We start from the raw sequence: 22,816 nt of genomic DNA on the forward strand, positions 1-22,816 counted from the left end.
CACCGTGACCACCACCCCCCTCACCATCACCTCCACCACCCGCATCACCGTGACCACCACCTCCACCACCAGCTCCGCCCCATTACTATTCCCGCCACCTCAACCCCCGTCACCACCACCAGCATCGCCTTCACTGCCATCTTCTTCATCACATTTTCCACTTACCTCTGACCACACAGAGGCAAGGCTGCAAAATCCAAGCTCTGGCACCTCTCCTCTTTCACTCTGCACCCCCAAATATTCATCTTCACATCTGCTTGCTCATAATCAGTGAGATCGATCAAAGCCCGACCCTGTGTCCTACTAGGCTGACCATACATTCTCCTTTCTCATTTGTCCGGAACAGTCCCGATTCACGCCTGTGGTCCCTGCTTCATTATTAAAAGCTCCCCTGTTTCACTCTCAACTGTGCCCTGGTGTGCATGACACATGATGCAGTCACCTCCGTTGACACCGCCTCCAGCTTCTGAGGTGGTCTCACCTCAGACCAGCAGCCCAAGGATGCTAACCCAAAACAGAGCCTGGTGGGCTCCCTGAAAGGACATGATGCCCCACCCCAGACCCTGGTCATTAACGGCTGTCCCTGCCTCCCCACCCAGGAAACCACTGAGAAAAGAGGAGAATGGCACCAGTGTTGCTGAGTATCCCATGACCTCCTCACAGAGCAACAAAGGGGTGGACGTGAACAGCGCCGTGGTGTGAGTCTGCAGAGCCTGGACCCGCTGGCCAGAGGGGTACATTGGTGGCATTAGTGGACCCGGGAAAGCAGGTGGACCCGAGCTGACACTGGGCTTGTCCAGGACTTCCGAAGGAGAAACCAACCTCCTCCCAGCCTTGCCCCCGGTCAGCTCGCAGGCAGGGCGGCGCAGACACCGGGCCGAGCCGGGCTCCCCTGCACGCAGCTCCCAGGGCCAGCGCCGCCACCCCGGGCTCCGCACGTCTCCTCCCCGTCTTGTGTTTGATGTCCCGTCTCCCAGCCGCGCTCTGACAAAAGCAGGGAGTCTGTCTGTCCGCTGGGCTGGGGAGGCGTCCCGCTTTAGCCAAGAGAAAGGTGATCCAGGGGCCACTCCCCTGCCAGAAAACCTCTCCTCCTCCCCAGCAAGCCTGACGCTTCTCCATTCACCATGCGTCCCAACAGAAGCCATCAGCGCAGCCACGAGACGTCCCCTTCCAAAGGTGCTTCCCACACATCTGTCTGTCACCGCATCTGCGACTGTCCTCGGTCTTCAGGGCCTGCCTCCTCCCTCCCCTTCCCACCCACATCCGGGGCCCCTGGCTCTAGACCCCCGACCCCGTGCCACGGAGGGCTGTGAGCCCAGCCTGTGGAGTCCCCTCCTGAGAGCAGACAGAGGGGCTCTTTTAGTGTGTGACCTTCCAGGGGCAAAACAACTCACTGAACACCAGGCCAAGGAGCCAGGAAGGACGGAGGCCCCTCTGCCTGTCCTCAGACTCATTCCCACAGCTGATCCTCATAGCGACTGACGCCACCGTGTGAGCCAGGCCCTGCCTTCATCCGGCGGAGGCCACCACTTGTGCCAAGCCCTCTGTGGGCGCTCCGGGCTAGGCTGCCCCAGCCTGGCGCTGGCTCTCCCTGACCACCTCCAGAGGCCCTAACCAGCTACTCGGACTCTCTCCTGAGAGCCTCCGGCCTCCCCTCACCCACAAAGAGGTGGTGTTCTCCCAATGCTCCCCTTTGAATGTCTCTTCCCCAGGTCTTGTGTTCTAAACGTGCTGAAACCTCCGGAGGGGTTGGTAGATGAAGGGAAGGAATGAGAAGACCCTCCAGGCCTGGTTATCCCGTCCACCGGCCTGTTTCCCAGGGGGCCACCGGCCCTGTGGGCACATGGCTAGCCCCGTGGCGGCAGCGGCCTGTGGTTTGGTCTCCCCTGGCGGATTGGGAGAACACTCCTGACCTCGTGGTTCTACTCTCTCTGCGTAGGGACTTGGCTAGGTGGATCCCGTCCACCTCACAGACCACCAAGTGTAGTTCTCTGGAGGGGATTGGGGCCACGGTGAGACTTTCCCACCCAGGTAAGCCTGAGAGAAAACAAGTCCCCTTTCAGGCTGAACCTTGGAAATCCATTGCCCCGGAGCCCTTATGCCGTGGAGCGGTCTGTGGTCCGTTGTGTTTCGGAGGGCAGAGGGGAGAAGGTGAGTTTGCTGAGACCCCAACCCGGATCCCACCCCCAGGTCAGCAGGAACAGGCTGAGGACAGGCCCAGGCCCAGACCCTCTGAGAAAGGCTTCTTTCTTCCTTTCAGTTTTCCTTCGGTGTGAGGACCTGTTTGGGGTTTGGATTTGGATTTTGCTTTCCCTGCCTACGTTAGCAAGGCACACCACCACGAGTGGCCGTGGTCAGTCCCCCCAGCTGGCGGGCGCCCATGCCTTCCATGCCCCCCAAGGGATGCAGAGCCCGTGGCAAGAGGCCAGAGGGTGTGGGTCTGCAGCGAGACGCTTTCCCTCACGGCCTATAGCCTCCTGCCAAGTCCCCTGCCTGTGCCCTGAGCAGATACCCTGGCAGGACCCCCACTCTCAGCACATGCCACTCTGGGAAGGCCCCTTCAGCCAGAGGGGAGAATCCTGGCTAAGGGGTACTGGAGGGGTGGGCAGCCAGCCCGGAGAGGCACCCAGGGAGGCAGGGCACAGGCCCGCTTTGCACAATCCCACCTTCCCTGACCCTGGCTCCAACCTGGGAGGTTTTACAGCTAGCTAAATCCTTCAGCCCCTGGCAAGGCTCCCTGTGAGGAACTCTGATGACTGCCCACCGTGCTCCGGGGCCAGTGTCCCCTTCCCTGGGGACACAGCCGGGGCTCTGGGAAAAGCTAACATTTGTGCTAAATTCCCCCAAATCGTGTTTATAAAGTCTTATCGCTCAGTTAGTGAAAACCAAGAGAAGAACCCAGTTCTTAAAAAAGAATCTACGTGAGAAGTCAACCCACCAAACCTAGAACTGGCCATTTGGAAACTCCCACATGTGGCAACGAGGGAACCTCACCGGAGTTTTGGCTTAAGTGATAAGAAAAAAGAAAGAAAAAAAAAAAAAAAACCACTCGGCCTGGTATTTGAGCTCAGAACGTTTATTTCAGGAATGTATCTGCAGTCCCTCAACACAGATCAATCCTCAGACTAGCCCAAACGTTGAGGTCGAGAACGAAATGCACATTTCTTCTCCACCTTTCCTCAAATAGATATTTTTTAACTGTCTCCTAGTTGAGCCCAACTTAGAATGGCCTATAGGATCTCCCAGAGTTTTTAGGTGTTCCTTAGAAGCTTCTAAAGCAAGTTTTGGAAGAAAGACTAATAGCTGTAAAAATATAGACATATATATTATATATAGTTATATATATATATTTAAAGAGATATCTATATCTATATAAGATCACTGTACTCTCCAAATCTGTACAAAGTCTGATTTCAACAGCCCAGGTCGTGTGCGCTGTCTAATGCATGAATGTCAACACTCTGAGATCTGCCTTCCTGACAGTGTGCCGGGGGCACACACGAAGAGGGCTCTTGTCTCTAGGAGTTCTGTCTCCGTGGACAAACGTGCGGTCTGGGCCATCTTGTCCACCAGCAAGACACTACTGTGGATTTGTGTGCGGAGAACACCCAGGGGGCAGGACCGGCAGCGTTGGGGGGGTAGGGGAGGCAGGCTGGATGCTACTTACAAGGAAGAAAGTACCATGGCTTTTTAATTTTCAATAAAAATATCCTTATAAAGAGGACTGTCCATTGTCTTCCATGGTGGGGGGGCGGGGTGTGGGAAGGAGCTGGCTGAGTGTGGGGCTGTGTCCGTTCCTTGAGGCTCTGCTACAAACCCAGGGCTGGGCTCCGTGACGGTGACTTGCTTGCCTCATTTCCATATGGTTTTATCAGAATACCCCAAGGCCGGCATTGATGGGGACTCTACGGTACCCATCCTGTCCCTCCTCCCCGCACCCAGCCACCTTGACCCTTGACTCAGTTGAGAAGAGGGTGACCAACTGTCCCAGTTTGCCCGGGGTGCCAGGCAGATGGGACAGGCCAGTTACGCTAACTTGCCAAGTGCTCATGGGAATCGGGGGGCCAGCAGCGGTGGGCCATGCTGGAGGGGAGATGGGTCAGGCCTATGGCCTCCTACCGGGTCCTTCCCCATGTCCAGATTTCAGCCCCCGCCCCCAGAGTTGGTCGGCAGCACCCCCTCACCCGACCAGCGGCTCGGAGCACCGTGGTCAGCCTGCCTGCACCTCCAAGCAGAGGGAGCCCAAGGGCCCAGAGCGCAGGCCGGCCCCAGGCTCCCCTGCTCCCCTGACAGAGTGGCGTGTGAGCTGCCTGTGGGGCCTCCAGGCCCCTTTTCCAGCCGTGCCAAAAGCAACCCTTCTTCCCAGCGCCTCTAGAGAAGAGAGGTTCCTGTCCGATGGGCCCGAAGCCACGAGAGAGCATTGCCCCTGCAACGGTGCGTTCCCCATGGAGGGGTGAGGAGACAGGCTGGAGGTGGAGTGTGACAGCCAAGGGCACACAGACCTCGGGGGGTGGGGCCTGGAGTTTGAGCCCAGACAGGCGTCTTGAGCCATCAGCCACTGAGGCGGACCCCAACCCAGACCATTCCCCTTGGCTGGGGTGGTGCTGGGCCCCGCCCCCCTCCCCTGGGCTCCCCAGGCTTCACTCAGTGGCAGCAACTTGGGGGGCCCGGTGTGCCCAGAGCTGGTGTCTCCCCACCCCAGCCCACAGCCCGGGGTGGGGGCGGCAGTCAGCTCCGGGCAGGGCTCTGGGGGCAGGGCCAGCGGTGCCCAGCCCCCAGCCTGGGATTCCCTGAGCTGCCCGTTTGCCAAAACTTGACACGGTCTTGGCACACAGCGGGTGGCGGCCACCACGGCTCCTGTCGTCACTGCTGTCATCAGAAAAGGCTGCCATCGGGCCCTAGAGAACTCTTCTGCCCACCGGCCACCCACCCAGGTCCCCTCCGGGAGGCCGGTGAGGGTTCGGAGGGACCCCTCGGGCCCTGCACACAAGGCTGTGCCCTCTAGGCACAGCAGCAAGCCCGAGGCTCGGGGGCACGAGGCGAGGAGCCACAGGCCAGCCTGCGAGGGGGCGGAGGGGAAGGGGGAGCGGGGGCAGGCCTTGGGGAGCTGGCGGGGCAGGGCAGCAGCACCAACCCCTGCTGGGGGCCGCCTCCCAGCCCAGCTCGGATCCCCGGCCCGGGGCTTCTGGCCGCTTGTTCTGGCTCTGGTATCTGGCCCGGCCGCCTGCCACCCTCCCACCGCCTCCCCCTGTGTCCTGCCACGGCCACCGAGGCGGTGGGACCCGCCCGCCCGTGTCCCGGGGCTGGAGTCACTGCCCCTGGCCGGTGGGTGGAGGAAAGGCTCCTCCTCCTTCCCTCCCTGCACCCTGCACGAGAGAAACACCTGGAACACAGTCCCGTGAGGAGGGCTAAGCAGCCGCGCTCGGTTCCAAGCAGTGGCCTCATCTTTGGGCACCCCCACTGGCCCACCTAGCTAGTGACACCCCACTGGACCACTGACTTCCCCCGCCGCCCCCATCCCCTGCCCAGGCACAAATGCCATCATCAGCCCTGAGGAAAGTACCGGACAAATTCCTTGACGCAGGTCTGCGGCAGGCTCCCCATCCCCGGCACCACAGGGCCACCCGGCCCAGGGTTCCAGACACTGTCGCTACTGTTCCTGTGGGGCCACATCTCACAGGCTCTCTCTCAGAGGCTGCCTCTTCCTTGAACACCTGGAACACAAGCCACACGTGGGCAGAGCTGGGTGACTTCACCTTCTCGGCTCGGTGCCCACAGCCCTGCATGCGTAGCTCCAACTTCCTACCCTCTTCTACAAAGACTTCCGGTTGCTTTCTCCTCTGTTGTTTGAACCCATGAGCCCCCGGAGAGCCTGTGTCCCCTCAGATCCTCGGGGTTGACGATAGTATGTCTTGGGGACTCAGAGAAACAAGAGAGGACCCTGCCCTACGGAAGCAATTTGGTGGTAGGGATGGACCCGAGATGTGCGTGCACACAGGGACACCAGTGTGGAGTTAGAGGGGCACCCCGGGCCACCGTCTCAGTGCTTTGTATACGTTACCTCTTTTAACCCACCCTGCAGGCCTAGGAGGCATGTAGGTTGTCCCCATTTTACAGGTAAGTAAACTGAGGTTCAGAGGGTTAAATGACTTACCAAGGGTCAAAAAAAGCAGTCTGGGGCAGAGCTCATATTCAGATCCAATTCTCTGTAGCTACAAGTTCTAGGCTTTCCAACCCAGACAAGCCCTCAGATTTCAAATGGTCCTCTCCATCTCAGTATACACCCAATTATTTTCTCCGCCCATGGGAAGCAAACAGGACACTCAGCCTCCCCTGCCCCTGGAAGCTGGAGTCAAGGATTCATGGATCTGACAGGAGTCAGTTCATCTGTGGCTTCTGGTGAGTGCCTTCCCCTCTGAGAGCCTTGGTCTTTACTCCTATAAAATGGGCATGATAAGCCCTGGCCAGCTTCCCCCCTATCATGGGCACACGGAAGGGACTGGAATGACCCCAGCATCACCAGATCATCCTTCTGTCGTGGGTGGCCATCTGGCATCAAGAGGGTCTTCCTGGAATGGCTTCTCCAGGGTGGGGACAGGAAGCAGAATCCTGCCCCCTGAGATTGCACTGGGCTCTCATCATTCCAGCCCCCTGTTGGGCACTGTCACTGATGCGTTGGCTATAATGGTTGGTCATTCAGAGTCATTCCCTTGACACAAGTCCCTGACTTCCTGCCCCCATGCCACACCCCTATTTCTTCCAGCAAGTGTCCTCACAGGTCCTCTCCTATCAACTAACCTCAGCCAAGGATCATCTCTGGCCAACAGAGAGGTTCTTCCAATGATGAACCCCAAAAAGAATGAGGTCCAGGCTTCATCTCTCTTCTAGGAAGAACTTCTTGAGTGAAAGCATCCTCCTTTCTTTGCCAAAGCAAACACAAAAACCTCGTTCCATTCTTTCCCTAAGGCATTAAGTATCTACCTAACTCATAGCTAAGAAGGACACTCGGGAATTCTTCTTGGAGCCAAGATCTGCTCTGAGGTGACTTGCTGCCTCTACCATCAAAACTAGAATCACCCGGGAACTTTTCTACGTTGCTCCTTGTATCCCCACCCTACACCTCTTAATTTAAAAACAAATGTCCTCCTTTCCCAACTCTCTGACACACAGGGATCACGACATTCCGAACAGGGATTCCTAGAGGGGCAAGGCCCTGCCCCAGCGAGAGGGGCGCTCCGCTGGAGGCCTTGCAGGCAGGCAGATATTCTGCTCACGTGAGGCTGCAGCCCAGAAGTGAGCCCAGCCCAAGGAAGGGCACTCCCTGCCCAGGGACAGGGAGGGGTCCTAAGGGTGGTGACAACACAGCCCACCGCACAGCCAGCCATCAGTGAGGCTGCTCGGAGGCTGTCCTCCAAGAGCAGGTGCATGGGCACGTGTTCTGTGAAATTCCAGGTGAGGCCAGCTTAAATGCCGCTGACTTATGCCTGGAGGTTTGCCCTTAACCTTTCAAGCAGGACATACTCTTAGGGGCTCGCATGTTCTTTAGAAGAACTTAATTTTCTATTTCACTTTTTATGTCAAACTTCAAAAAAAGAGCATGTCTGGATCCTGGGTATACATACTGAGAGTTTCAGAGCCCACATTTGGGGTCGCAGCCCTTTGATGACAAATGGCACTATTGCCATCATCGCGGGTGATGAGAAAAGAAGGCGCCAGGAGGCATGGCTGGCTTGCCTCCCCTCTGCCAGGCCTCGGCACCCATAGTCCCTGGACTCTGCCTCGAGCAATCTCCCTTCTCTGTCCCCCCCCCCCCCCCCGGCAAGCTCATCCAGGCCCGGGGCTGCAAATCCCCTCATAGGCGCCTGACTCCAAGCGTGCACATCCAGCCTCAACTTCCCTACTCATCTCCAGCACCTCACTTCCTGTGCCCAGCAACTCACTTCCTGTGCCCAGCAGCTCACTTCCTGTGAACAGGTCTCTCGTCTCAGCCTAACACGACTCCTAGCTCCCCCTGCACCACCCTGCAACATCCCATCTTCCTCGTCTCCACCCGTGGCCTCATCCACCAGCGCTGCTTCTTAGCGCAAACTCTGGACGGTCACGCTTTCCGCCTCTGGGCCTTGGACCAGTGGCCGATAAACCAGCGAGTCCTACCATGTCCATCTCCGAAGCTCTGAAGTCCACCTGCTTAACTCAGCTCCCCCAACCCCAGGCCAAGCCCCCACCCCCCCGTGCCTGGACTCCAGGGAGAGTCCCGGCCTCAGCTCCCTGCTTCCACCTCTGCGGTCCCCACTATCAGCTCCCACAAAAGCTGGGGGATCTTTCCAAAACGAAAGTCAGATCATACAGGAGTTAAAAACCTGCTGAGACTTCTTCCACAATTGTAATAAAAGCCGCACTCCTTCCCCTGGCTTCCTCCCTGGCTCCCCTTCCTGACCTGGCCCCGGCTTTTCCCGCACCCCCTACCCCCCCCCCCCCCCGCCCTTTCTGCTGGTCCCCCTGCCCCTCCCCTCAGCCACTCTGGCCTTCCCGCTGTTCCTCAAGTGTCAGCTGATGTCCTTACAGTCACTCTTTCCCCAGTGGTCACCCTGTGGCTTTCTTGGGCCCCCTGCTCATTGTCTCTTCTACTGCCTCAGTTCATTTCCCTAAAGAACTTCTCAGCCCAGGGGCCCGTGTTGACCCCTGTGTGCATTTACTGCCTTTCTCCTCCCATTAGAATAGAAGGGGCCTGAACAGGGGCCCACTCTGATGTTTGGTCTTATTCATGGCCAAATCTCCAGCCCCTCAAACATTGCCCGGCACAAGAAATATTTGTAGAATTAATTGAGTAATTGTGGGTTATGAATTTAACACCATACACACAGCATAAAGAGAAAATATAGCACTTTATTGCACATAACTCTTCTGAGTCCCCACCTCATTGGGGGTGGGGGTGGGAGAGGTAGAAAAACCCAGATTTGCAAATTGATGGCATTCGGGCCTCTTCTCGTTTAGTCTCTTCGAGATGACTCTGTCTCTTGGGTGGATGCTCAGTCTTCGAGCCATCTTCCCAGGCCTGCTCCCCTCTAGAAGGCACCCAGGCGGACCCCTGAGCAGGTGTCTGGGGTCTCTGGTGCAGAGGGAGCCAACTCAGAGGTCCTGGCAGGTCTGGGGGCCAGCCTGGGCTGCTTCCCCGACAGGTGACCGCAGGGCTGTGCCTGGGCCCTTCTAGTCTCTGGGGATGAGCAGTCTGTCCCCATGTCTCCAGAGGCAAATGTCTGGACCGCAGCAATCTCTTCTCCTGACCACGGGCTCAGCCCGGCTTCTTGCTCTCAGCCCCCGCCATGGGGACTCCAGAGTCTGCACCCGCATGCAGGGGGTGAAGGGGCTGGGGGGCTGGGGTGCCGGCTCCTGTCCACAGCTATTTCTCTTGCCGCCGCCGCCGCCGCTGCCTGCAGTTACAGGCACTTCTCCAGGCACTTCTGAGGTTTGTGTGTCCCCATGTTGCTGGGGTCCCCTCGCACTTCCAACCTGGGTATTTTTTACAACACCCTCACCCCCACGAGAGAAGGTACAGACGTGCCCCCCTGACCTGTGAGCCCTGCCCTACATTTGTCTTCCTTTTTCTTCTGGCAGTGATCCAGTAGGGTCCAGAAGAGGTGGGCTTCCCACTTCCTCATCCCGTCTGACCAGAACTTTCTCTACAGCTGAATCTCCTCCTGGCCCACGCCGTCCACGGAGCCAGGCTGCGGAATGTGATTTCCTGGAGAAGAACAAAGAACATATCCATTTATTATTTTCAAAATATGATCCCCCTCACAAACACAGGGATGTGTTCCTACCACGAGAAGTCCAAAGGATGACAGAACCTGCCGTGGGGAGGATTTCCCAGTTGCTCATTCAAACAGAGAAGCGAGGGGGGAGCTTTGAGTCACCACGCGAAGCCCAGCAGCGCAGGAACGCCTGCACTCAGGACGGGAGCCAAAGTCCCATTGCAAGCTGTGATTTCGTTTCAGCAAAACAGCAGCTGTTCACATGGCATTACAGTTGGAAGCCTACGTGGCTGTGTGAACATCGGGTGCTGAGCACAGAGCCTGGCATACCTAGGAGGAGCAAGCGTTCCTTAAAGGTTAGCTGTCTTCCTTGTTTACGGCTCGCTCCTGCACTAGGGACCCGACACACAGCATCTCGCTTGCTCTCTACAAACAGGCTGGAAGAGAAGAATTACCATCTCCCTTTGGCTATTGATGCAACCCAGGCTTAGCAAGATCAAGTGACGTGCCCGCGGGCAGAGGATGGGTCTGTGGCCAAGTCTCCAGCCGACCCGGCTGCCCAGCCTGTCCTGCGTCCCCGTCCTCCGCCTCCCCCCCCAGCCCTCAGCCCCGCGGTGAGCACTCTGAGCTGCAGGCTCTGGGTACGCCCTGCAATCTGCAACTGGCCCGATCCCCCTCTGCAGAGCAACCCCCACCCCGCACCCCCAGCTCAGCGGCGTGATTGTCCTCACCTGGAGAGTTTCTGTCCTTCACGCTTGATTACGTGCTGGTTCCTTTCTTTTCCAAGTGGCCACTTGAAGGAGCGGAAATCAGGGCGTCTGCCAGGCAGCCCCGGGAGGCTCCCCTCTCCACCGGCCTGCTGGTGGGGGCCTGTCTGGGCTGCATAATTAAAAAGCCAGCTCTTTGTTCAACCAAATCCGCGGCTTCTGCCAATGTCCTGCACATCCTGCAGCGAAGAGCTGGTGCCAAGGGCTCACCTGGCACCACCCACTGACCTCCGATTCTCGGGGGCGGGAGAAACCAGGAAGGCGGCAGATGGGGGAGCCCAGCCCCAACCCGAGATGAGGTCAAACAGATGTGGGGGCACGTGGAGGGGCAGGGGCCCCAGCCAGCGGCCATGCAGGTGGGAGCAGAGGGATGACGCCAGGGAGCGGGGGGGGCAGCAAGGCCACTAGGGGCTGAGAACAGCCCCAAGTCCTACTTCGCCACTGGCTGGCAGAAGGAGCCCATAAAACGTAAGGCCAGTCTTAACCGGTTGGCAAACTCACACCCCCGCTGGGCAGGCGAATGCGGGAAGCAAGCCACACCTTGCAGATCAACGTAGAGGCAACAGGATTTTGCTGAGAGGCTTTTGGGGTCTTCCTGCTTGGGAGGCGGAGGCCAGTAGTGGGACCTGTATAAAACTGGGGCCTGTGTGAGCCATCAAAGAGATTTCAAACCAAAGGGAGAAATGAAAAATTGAAGCTCATCCAACAAAACATGCTGTGGGCCAAGGTCAACCAGTAGTCTGCCGGGTGGTGACTTTGGGTGCACAGTATTCTACCTCGTCGGTCAGGTGAGTAGCGAAGGACTCTACCCATCATTAACTCTCAGATTATGTATTAGAAGGGACCAGGGTTTTTGGAGGCAGACAGATCCGGATTGAAATTTTGTTCTACCTTTTACTGAGTGATTTCTGCAAGTATTGTCTCTCTGTGCTTCAGTTTTTTCATCTGCAATATGGGGCTGATAATGGAAGTGCCTTCCTCACATCACTTTGTGAAGCTTAGATGAGATGCCTTATCTGCAGCTCCTGACACGTAGTAAGCCCTCCCACATGGCAGCGAGGGTTATAATTAACTGAGGGCAAGTGTCTGCAGGGCTGAGCCAACTCTCAGCAGGCCCCCAATCTAAGGGTTCATCATCATACTCTTCAATTCATAAATTTTTATTCTTTTCCATAAAACTATTATATTAAGTGGAAAACTAAATGCAATTTAATGTGTGAGCTATGATTTTCCTTTTCCAAATAAATGAATTCCCCAAAGCAAAGGGGAAAATGCCCTTGTCAGATGAAGTTGACACTGGCTCATGATGGGAATTTATGATAAATAATCAAGAAACAGAAACACCAAGGTGGAGCTGCTCCCCAAGAAAGCCCTCAGACTTCTCCACCCCATGCTCTTGGCACATGTTAGCCCAAAGAGCCCAGAAAAACGGAAGAGACATTAACCTTTACTGAGTGGAGCTCCAACATGAAGTCAGACACTGTCTGGTCCTAATGCTATTACAGCCGGCTGCATGACCTTGGAGAAGGCATATAACCTCTGGGCCTCAGGGACCCCACCTGCAAAATGGGAATCATAGTGTGGGGGGCGCTAAGAGGAGAAAAGGTAACATATGTAAAGTGCTCAAGACTTAGTAGACACTCAGTCCATGATGGCTCTTGGGGTTTCTCTCGAACCCTGTTCAAGAGGCTTCCTGCGTGTCGCTCCTGTCAGTGGAAAGAACTGGCCAACCTTTTCTGAATAAGACTTCAGCCCATCTCCCAAAGCGATCAGCTCTCATGAAAACATGGTCTGGTACCATTCCACTGCATTCCAACCACTTCCATTACTGGTCAAAACACTCCCATCTGCCCGATATACATATTTGCAAATTAATTCTACTAAAGAAGTAATATGAAATGATCTGCATTATCCAGTTATCACCAGAGGCCCTTCCACCCCAGCTCAGGAAAGAGTCTTGGTGGATAACCCATCTTCTCCAATCCGATCCAGTCCTTATTTGTCCTGTTGTAGCTTGGAAATGGAGCAGCTGCTGCAAGCACTTGACCTCAGATGAGACCCTCTGGGAAGAGATTTGCTGAAAACATCCTAACGGCAGGCAGAACGACACGCTTGCAAAGAAAGAATTCCTGCACAGTGGAGACTGGACACCCTTGGCTATTGATCACATTTGGCTCTCATGGCCTTATAGGTCTTGCTTCTGAGGGACTAGCTGGAGGAAAAACCAGGTGAGTCTGCAGCTGTGAGCCGTCCCCTCGCGTGGTCTTCCTAAGGTGGCACTGGTCTTCCTGGCAGTCTATAGATTCTGGCATTCTCCCAAGTGCCATCACCGTCCTCCACCCACGTGAGCTTTCCATCACCCCTGGGAGATGGGGAGATGGCTCCATTTACAGGTAAGGAAAAACAGAGGTCCACAGAGGTTTAATAACTTGTCCAAGGTCACCCAACTAGTAAGAGGCATGTCCATTGCCCACAATCATGGAATCTACGCATTTGCAGATTTGGGCTCGGTCTCCCCTTGGGCATCTCAGAATGTTCTGTTCACACTCTGAAGCCAGTAGGATTCCACAGTGGAGGGAACACTGAGTCTACACCTTGGCCCTTCTCCAAGCCAATGATCAGTACTGGCCCGCTCTGGCTCAGGTAAAATTTGTTGGAAGCTCTGTGCCCTCTGTTGCTGCCAGGCTGCCACGCGGGGCTGGGATGTGGTGGGCAGTGGTTGAGAGCACGGTCATTGGTGTTAGACAGCCTGTGGTCAAGTTCCAACTCTGCCTCTTACTAGCCGTGTGACCTTGGGCAAGTAGCTTTCCTTCCCTACGCTTTAACATGCAAAAAAAAGAATAGGAAGTCGTAACTTTTATTGAGTGCTTACCATGCGCCAGGCATTGCTCTCTTTCCTTGCATTCTTTTCTCATCTCAACAACCCTATGAAGTAGAATGTGTCATTGTCCCCATTGTACCGATGAGGAAGTATTAGTAACGAAATTTCAAATTTCTGACTTGCTGGGGGGTGGGGGAGGGTGGCTGACCCAAGGCCAGAAGAAGATGACAACGCTGGGGGATGGGCCTGAGGACAGTGTAGCCAGAAAAGAAGTTTACTGGTCTTGATAAACCAGGGAAGTGGTAGGATCCCAGCAGGGACAGTATTTAGGTCAGCTTGCCAGGACAGCGGGTCACAGTTCTCAGGGGCAAGGAGGGAGACCTGCCTGGGTGGGGCCAAGACCCCAGATTGTAACTGGGGTAAAGGAAACATTCTGGACAGTAGGAAGATTTAGATGGGGGTGCAGTCAAGAGGGCTGAGTTGAGGGCCCCTCCCCAGCCCTTGTGGGGGGGTGCAAATATAAAGAGAAACTGAGGCAGCAGTCCATTGAAAGAACCGGGGTTGGAGAAGAGCCTGTGGAGGACTCTGGACCTTGTCTACTGGTAGGAACAGGGCTGCCTGCAGTGGGGTGGACTCAGAACAAGCCAAGAGCCGGGCTGTAGCTAAGCCTTCATGGGGGCATCAGTCAAACCCCCCACATGGGAAGGAGCCAAGGCCAACTCCGCGGGCCTATTTCCATTACCCCCTCCAGGAATCGCTGCTCAAAAAGAAAATGTCACAGTTCAGCCCTTGCTGAGCCCACTGGGGAGCTCAAGAAAGACCTGTTGCTTAATCAAATCCATTCCGATCAAGAGACATTAACTATACTGGCAGTACGGGCCAGACCCTGGGGATACAGAGACAGGACACACCCTCTAAGCTGTCACAGTCTACAAGTGAGATAAATACATGCACAACTTTCTACAGAAGTCAGAACGGTGACGGAGGCATAACCAAGCACAACGGGGAGCATTCTCGCTGAGCGGGGAGGCCTCTTGGAAGAGCAACTTTGTAAAATGGGAAGAATGATCATTTCTACATTCTTAATCTAGGGACCGCCTGGTTCCCTGCAAGTCCTCATACGGATGAAGCTCTGCCATATTGTCTTTCCAGAACTCACATGAAACACTTCAACATTTGAGGACTTGTTTCCCCCTGAGAATCATGAAGGCCTCAGACTTCCCAGCAGAAAAGAGAGACCTCTTAATAATAACCAACACTTAAAAAAAATAAATACATAAATAACATTGCCTCATGTCCTCAAGGTCCTTCCTGGAGAACAGACCTCAAATAAATTGTGTCTCTCTCTTACCAGATGACCTGAAAGAAAGCCTTTTCCTCTCAATAGCTGTACTCTAGTTTTAAGGGAACTTAGAAGTTTTAAAAGTTTACAAGCAATGTATAAACTGATTTTTAAAAAACCCCAGGCTCACAAAGATAATAAAAAAAATGCATTTAATAGCATGTCAATATACAGCTTAAATGTATAGTAAGTCTTCTTGTAGTCAGTGCATTACAGGGATAGAGAAGAGAAATATCATTTGTGAATGCACAGTCAAATGCTAAGTAGAAGTGCTGATAAATCTTGGTGCTCTTACACTAGTAAAATCCCGTTTTATGAAACATAACTCCAGGTGCAGTGCTCTGTGCCAGTGTGGGGGGTCATCGGGTCCAGTATGCAATCTACAGTTTTAAATTGAATTGTATACAAGGATTAACAAAAGAATAAAATTTATTATTCACAAAACTAAAGTGGTTTTCATAAAGCTTACAAGAAAGTACAGCCTAGAACTAATAAGTTGAAAAATTAGTTTTAAAAATAATAAAACTTACTGGACAGTTTTGGAAAATGATACTATAAAACAAAGAAAAACAATTGGCACAGTTTAACCACCTAATTTCTAAGTGCACTTTGTAATGGTCCTTGCAAGCTGCCACTTTTCCCAGGATAATGACAAAAAGCTTCAGTCAAGTGTCACTGGCTTATGGTGACGGGTTTTTTTTTTTTATTGCATTGCCAAGAGTGGATTTTAAGAAAAAACACTACAAAGGTTTCAAAAACCCTATTTATTCTCTATCATCAAAAATAGCAACAGGGGGACTTATACAACTTTTCTGTGAGTACCCACCAGTCTATTGTTTTGTTTTTTTTTTTCTTAAAAAAAATAGAAGTTAGTTAAAGAAAAATGATTTGGTTTTTTAAAAAATAATGTAAGGAAACACTTAATCAGATAGCCCAAGGAGTCATCAGAAAGATGTGTAGCAAGAAAGCTTAATTTTTTGGCCCTCTCCGGCCTTTGCACGTCTTTTTTTTACTAAACTAGAAAGAGAATGTACAGTACCAATATGTTCCCCAACCTGCTTGGATCAAATTGTTTTGTTTTGAAACCCATTATTGCTAAACCAGAGTGTTGACACTGAGAGCCGAGGGGGCCGCTCATAGAGGGTAAAATTGCGAGGCCGCGTCTGAGGACTGGATCTCCACCTGGGCCATTTTGAACTGCGTACACTGCAGCCACTTGCGGAGGGCCACGAGGCCGGCGCTGCTCGGGGCTGAGCCGGGCAGCGTCCTTAGGCTGTGGTGGTTCACGTTGTTCTGAATGGCCTGGAGGCGAAGCTGGAGTCCGGCCGATAAGTGCTGTTGAGGAAGGGAGAGACAGCGAGTTTAGTTTCTTTCCTTCCAGTGTCTGCCGTCCACCCAAGGGAGCGCCAGCCCGGGCCTCTCCTGCAGGGAGGACTCTCCTACGCGGCTCAAGGGCCATCGGGCCTGAACAGGGAGGCCAGTTCTCATGTTTGGTGGTGGGCAGGGTGGGGGACGCGGGCCAGTGACTGGGATTCTAAAGTCACTCTGGCCCAGATCCATGCAAGTAACGCCGTTCCCATCCCGACTCATTCGCTGCAAGGGGAACGTAAAGATGACACGCTGGGGAGGGGCGGACACACATACGTGTCCCCAGGAGCCGGTCACCGCACGGGCCTGGGGCCTGCACTCCGCTGCCAGCTCCCTGGGTCCAGATCCTAGCTCCTCTGGGGACAACTCCGGGAACAAGGTTTTTCTGTCTGTGTTTGGATTTTCTCGTGGGCGAACTGGGCATAGTAACACCTCATGGGGTTTTCTTTTAAGGGTGAGTTAATGGAGGGTTTGGACCAGAAGTTGGCACATAATAGTTGCTTGTTACATTTTAATCGTGATTAGAGTCTCTCTGTTCTCATGGTAATGCACGTGAAGAGGCTAGGTTGTAAGCCTTCTGTTGGCCTCAGATTTCCAGATTTCCGGAAAGCAGGGGGAGGGGCAATCTGGAACAAGCAGCTGTTTTCACAGGAGAAATATGAGAGAAGGTTTTCAGCAGCGGCGCCCCCACACGTGGCCACAAATGTCACCGACACCATGGCCCCGGACTCAAAGCCTGAAAGTCACCGTTGACGGCTCCATTTCTCTCTTGGTGTCTGGGGACCTTGAGGTCAGTTCCCTTCTATCCACTAACATCCCTCCCGACTCTGAGAAGAAAATCAGCAAGAAGGTGTCCACCTTCTCCCCCCTGCCCTGTGCTCCCAGGGCCATAGACAGAGCCCAGTTCTGGGTAGAGCAGGTGGCTAGCTCTGCCATCCTGACGTCAAGCCCCAGGAATCTTGACTAGTCATGGAGTATGTCTGGCTCAACAATGACGATGTGTCCCTCAGGGTGGGGCCTGGCGATGGGAAAGACACACGGATAGGGTCTTTCCCTTCCCGGCTGCGGGGCCCCGGCCAAGTGACTCTTCTTTCTGGTCCCGTGTTTCCTCATAGGTAGAACAGGGGGCAGGCCCCTTCCTTTCTGGCTGTTCTGTCATAAATTCAATGTTAGTCTTTCTTAATAGAATTCTTCCTGTCACAAAAAGTCCATTTTGTTGTTCTTTAAAGTTTATTTATTTTATTTATTTGAAGTCATCTCTACCCCCAGGGTGGGGCTTGAACTCGCAACCTTGAGATCGAGTCACATAATCTATTGACCGAGCCAGGCAGGAGCCCCACAGAAAGTTTCTTTTAGTGGCCAGGAAAGAGCACTGAACGTGCCTGGGCTCGGATGCCATGGGTGTCCTGAGAAGGTGGGGCAGGCCTGTGTCCTAGTCGGGACCGAGCCTCGCTCCGACTCGGATCCCCCCTCCACTCACATCCTCATCCATCGCGAACAGTACGACCGTGGCTCTTGCTGTCGCCCCAGACTGCAGGCCCCATCCCTGGCCCACAGCGTCTCCCCCTGTGTCAGCCCCATGAAGCCAGGAGCAGGGTGAAGTCACCTTTCTCCACAGCAAGTGGCGCGTCAGGGGGCCCTGTTAATGTTAGGACCTTCTCTGGAGGGGACTGAGCTTCCGGTCCACCCAGCGATGACTTACCTTGATGTTTGACTGAATCATTGGCAACCACATGGGTATCAGCTGTATGGAGAAATACAGAAGTCATGTTACTCACGTTCTCCATCCCCGCCCCCATAAGCTTCGGCTACCGCTCGGGAAGGCTGGGCACACAGAACCCCTGTAACATCACTAAAGGGATGGGACCCTGCTGCGGAGTTATCCATTATCGGAAAAACATCTTCCTGAGACCAACCCCTGCTGAGCTGGTGGCATTGGGAGGTTAATGAGTGCCCGGAACACACACTCTAGACTAAATGACTGATTGTCTCTTGAAAGCTACCACACACGGGAAATGAAATGTGTATTTATTTAATTAAATCCTCACTTTCTTGAAATAGAATTTCCTCCACGGGGATCTCTAAAATTGAGTCCCCTGAGTAGGATGGCGACTCTATTTGCCCGTAGTTGTTAAGAAAATCTCGCCGGGAAGTGGCTGAAATGCTTCAGTGATAGAAAAAGGCACGCCCCGAGGTCGCCTGGCTGTGATCTGGAAGGTGGGGCCCAGCAAGAGGGGCTTGGGCCAGAGGTCTGAGCAGCGCGCAGGCGAGCAGAGGGTCCCTGGCAGAGAGCAAGGCACTCAAACTGCAGGCATGTGGGGGCCTCGCCCTTCTGCTGCCCCTCTGGCCCACCTGAGCCCCTCTGCTGTGCCCTTCCTCAAGGTCACGGGGTGTCCGGCCCAAGGGACAGACAGCTCTCCTCTCCTGCTCTGGTCTCTCAGCCATGGTTCAGCCTTCTGGACCATAAGGCCTCATAAATCCAAAAGTCCAGGACAGAATAGTGTTTCCCAGAGTGTGTCCCACAGCTCTCTAGTTTGGTGGTTTAAATAGGGGAAGGGGGCGCTGGTCCAGTAAGTTCGGAAACACTAGGTTCCTTATTACAGCACTGCTCAGATCTTTAACACACGAATATGCATCATATCTCTTTGCTCTGCGTTCCTTCCAACCCTCTACTCCTATTCAACAGAGGAGTACAGTTGTCATGGGCTCAACTGTGCCCCCTCAAAATAGACACTGTAGTCCCTACCCACACTGCTTCAGAATGTGACCTTATTTGGAAGAGGGATCGATGCAGATGTAATGAGCTAAGATGAGGTCATTCTACAGTAGGGTAGGCCCCTCATCCAAGATGACTGATGCTCTTAGAAAAAGCAGATAATGTGGACACAGGCCCACCCACAGGGAGAGCCCCATGCAAAGACGAAGGCAGAGGTCTACAAGCTAGAGAACGCCGAAGATTGCCAACCAACCCCCCGAAGCGAGGGGGGGAGGATAGACCAGATTCTCCTTCACAGCCCTCAGAAGCAACAACTCTGCCGACCCCTTAGCCTTGGACTTCTGGCTTCTAGAACTGTGGGATGAGAAGTTTCTGTGTTTCAGCCGCCTGGGCCGTGGTACTGTCCCAGCAGCCCCAGCCAAGAATACAAGGGCACACGCCAGGAAGCAAAGCCCACAGGTGGCGGTGTGTGGAGGGGGGTGGAGGCGGGAGGGATTCAGGTGATGCTGAAGTGTGAGGTTCTCAGGAGAGGGTCACAAGAAACAAGTTTAAAAAGCAGAGGGGAGGGCCCTCACCATCCACCCATAATGACCGGGGATTGTTTCCAAATCCAAGGTAACTTCTGAAGAGGGGAGCCCCGTTCACTGCAAGCAGAACTGGGCTCCAGAAAGATCATCCCAGCAGCAATCTGCAGACCAGGGTGAGGAAGGGCGTGGAGAATGGAGGTCAGGGGTCTTGGGACGCTGCCCTGATGGCCCAGGTAGGACCAGGGGGTCTTCGGAGAGGGCAAAGGGTAGCGCCTGCAGACACAAGCTGAGAGGGTCCGAGGACCGGTCTGCTCTTTGGAGCGAGGAAAAGGTCAGAGCAGAAGCTGAGGTTTCCATGCTGGGCAAACCAGAGGAGGTGGGCCATGAAGAAAATGAAAGAACTAGCGGGAGTCCTGCTGGGATGGGGGACGGTGTCCTGATGATCCCTCTGTTCACTAGTCATGGCCACAGGCTGCCGGGCTCATTCAACTCATCAACACACACACACACGCACATGCACACACAACTTGGTGAAGTGAGAAATTACATTCCTCTCTCTGCTTTTGTTCCCAAGACTCAATCTGGCTGCTGTTTTGCTTTGAGCATTCTGTTGAGATACACAACTTGCTAATTTGACTTCCACTGATGCTCATTCCTAAACACAGTGCTCATCTTGGAGCCAAGCAATACTTTATCTCTAGCATGAATACCGTGTTTGGAATAGCGCATGGGGTAATTGGACTAAAACTCAAAATAGCAGAAAACATAAAAAAAAATTTTTTTTAAATCAGAAAATGACATTTTTCTCCCTGCTTCCTCCAACCACCAACCCTTACAACAAACTGTGGGATTACAAAGGTCAGTGAAAGATAAGGCTACACTCTCTGGCCATTAGCAGGACTGGCTCATGTAAACATTCTGATTGGGAAAAAATAAACTAGTCTAACCACTTCCTCTCCAATGTCTATACAGCAAAAAAAAAAAAAAAAAAAAAACCCAACTCTAAGGGTCCTAATGTCTACAAACTTTTGTTGACTTTTGACCTATTGAATAAGGAGCAGGCCCCTATGCCTCTTGGTATTTAGGAAAGACCCAAACTAACCTCCTGTTAAGATCCTGAGGGACCAAGCAGGTTAAGAGCCAGGAAGCACTGAGTACTCTGACCCTGGGTGGACACATTTCTCAGAACTATTCTTGGGGCTAAAGGCCTGTTTGAGGCAATCAAGCGGAATAGTGACATTCGTTTTAGAAGGGTTTTTGCTATTAGCCTATTTATGAAACATGTGACCATATCATTCTAATATATCTGTAAAGGACCTTCAGGTTTGTGACTTATGAATCCATGACTGAAGTCTTCAAGTTAAATCTCATAATTATTGATAGCATTATATAATCCAACAGTCATCCTATTTCAGGAATGCTAATTTGACTTACTGAATGACATTCATTTCAGTTCCCTTTTGCTAGTGGCTCCTACAAAAGCTGTCAGTAAGAATTAGCTGTAATTTATTCTGGGTTCTGTAATATTATAATAAAGTTGGTTGGGTTTTTTTTTTTTTCCCTCTCCAGAAATGATATCCAGAAAACTGAAGGACATTAAAAAAAATTTTTGTTTTTCACCAAAATAAAAGTGATACCTTTCCTCTTATCTTGATTTATGCTCAGGATAAAGACTTTCTGCTCAGTTAGATTATATTCATCTCACTCCATGCTTGTTCCAGTCCTCAAAACTAAAATTAAGTGTGAAATTTTCTCTTTCAGCAAAGATGGAGTAACAAAGACCAGATTTACCCTCCTACCTGGAACAACTAAAATTTCAAATAGAGTATATGAAATAATGGCTTTCAGACCCTGGGCATCAGCAGGGCAGCACAGCAATCCCCGAGGGAGAGGAAACAAGGTAAGCCCTGCAATTATCCTAGCTCACTGCCTAGAAAGCTTGCAGGACCTGGACAGAGCCTGACTGTCTTCCTGAGTTGAGGAAATGGATCTGGGAGCCCAGGGAGGCTGAAGTGTGTAGTTTGTCAGGCAGAGTACTGGAGAGGAGAGAGCTGCACAGAAAGAGAAAAAGAGAGACAGCGAGAGAGAACTCTGAAGATCCGTAAAGGGTCCCCCTTGAGTCGTCAGCTACATCCTGACCAGTGCACACATGTGAGAAAACTACCCGAGGCTGAAGAAAAAACAACCCAAAAAGATTAGAGTGGTGATCACACAGTGCCTGCAATAGTTTGTGTTCCCACAAACTAGTTAGAGTGGACAATTCTTTTTTTTTTTAATTTAAATTCTTTAACTAACAGAATATTAAGTAGAATACTCAGAAAGCTATTACCTTAGTAGTGAAGAAACATTAGCTCTAGACAAAATGCAGCTCTGATCACCTGACAAGGCTTAAAAGCAAATCTCAAAAGGAAAAAACTACTCTAAATAATTTAACTATATCACAGCTCAAAAAATATTTCTAGGGATACGAAAATATCCAGCACCCAAGAAAGTCAAATTCAAAATGTCAAGAATGTAATAAAAACTTAACAGGCATGCAAAGAAGCAGGAAATGGTGACCTATAATGAGAATAAAAATCAATCTATTGGAGGGGCACCTGGGTGGCTCAGTTGGTTAAGCATCCAACTCTCAATTTCGGCTCAGGTCATGATCTCAGGGTTATGAGATCAAGCCCCACGTTGGGCTCCACACTGGACATGGAGCCTACTTAAGATCTCTCTCTTCCTCTCCCTCTGCCAATCCTCCCCCCACAAAAAAAAAAAAGAAAAAGAAAAAAAATCAATCAATTGGAAAAGACCCCAAAATGATACAGATAACAGAATTAGTAGAGAAGGACATTAGTACAGTTATTATAACTATATTCAATATGGTCAATAAGGTAAAGGAAATACTTAGTATGTCAAGTAGAGGCATAGAAAGAAATACTTGAAGAAACAATAGTTGATACTTTTCCAAATATAAAGAAAACTATGAGTCTACAGATCCAAGAAGCTCAACAAACCCAAGCCATAAGAAACATGATGAAGGGGCGCCTGGGTGGCTCAGTCGTTAAGCGTCTGCCTTCGGCTCAGGTCATGATCCCAGGGTCCTGGGATCGAGCCCCGCATCGGGCTCCCTGCTCCGCGGGAAGCCTGCTTCTCCCTCTCCCATTCCCCCTGCTTGTATTCCCTCTCTCGTTGTGTCTCTCTCTGTCAAATAAATAAATAAAACCTTAAAAAAAAAAAGAAGAAGAAGAAACATGATGAAAACTACACCAAGGTGTTTCATCATCAAATGGCTTAATAATGGTAAAGAGAAAAATCTTAGAAGAAGCCAAAAAAAAAAAGAAAAAAAGGACATACTACATACAGAAGAAAAAAATTAGAATAATAGAGATTTCTTGTTGGAAACAATGAAAGCAAGAAGACTGTAGAGGAGCAACATCTTTAAAGCACTGAAGAAAAAATCAAACCTTTGAATCTAGAATTCAATGCCCAGGGAAAATATCTTCCAAAAACCAAGGCAAAGTGCATACTTTCCCAT

General features: G+C 52.3%; 2 protein-coding genes across 2 annotated transcripts in view; one reads left to right on the forward strand and one right to left on the reverse strand.

Annotated features, from left to right (window-relative positions):
• PRIMA1 (proline rich membrane anchor 1) overlaps positions 1-992 on the forward strand; it is a 56,130-nt gene extending 55,138 nt beyond the window's left edge. Inside the window, exon 4 of the mRNA XM_021679658.1 lies at positions 600-992. Coding sequence (XP_021535333.1) covers positions 600-702 — 103 coding nt within the window. The 3' untranslated portion in view covers positions 703-992. The remainder of the gene's footprint in view (positions 1-599) is intronic.
• A 14,824-nt stretch (positions 993-15,816) lies between these two features.
• Positions 15,817-22,816, reverse strand: part of UNC79 (unc-79 homolog, NALCN channel complex subunit) — a 239,203-nt gene continuing 232,203 nt past the window's right edge. Inside the window, 2 exon segments of the mRNA XM_044918006.1 lie at positions 15,817-16,017; positions 17,753-17,794. Coding sequence (XP_044773941.1) covers positions 15,817-16,017; positions 17,753-17,794 — 243 coding nt within the window.

Source organism: Neomonachus schauinslandi, chromosome 9 (genome assembly GCF_002201575.2).
Source record: "Neomonachus schauinslandi chromosome 9, ASM220157v2, whole genome shotgun sequence".
NCBI classification, from domain to species: domain Eukaryota; kingdom Metazoa; phylum Chordata; class Mammalia; order Carnivora; family Phocidae; genus Neomonachus; species Neomonachus schauinslandi.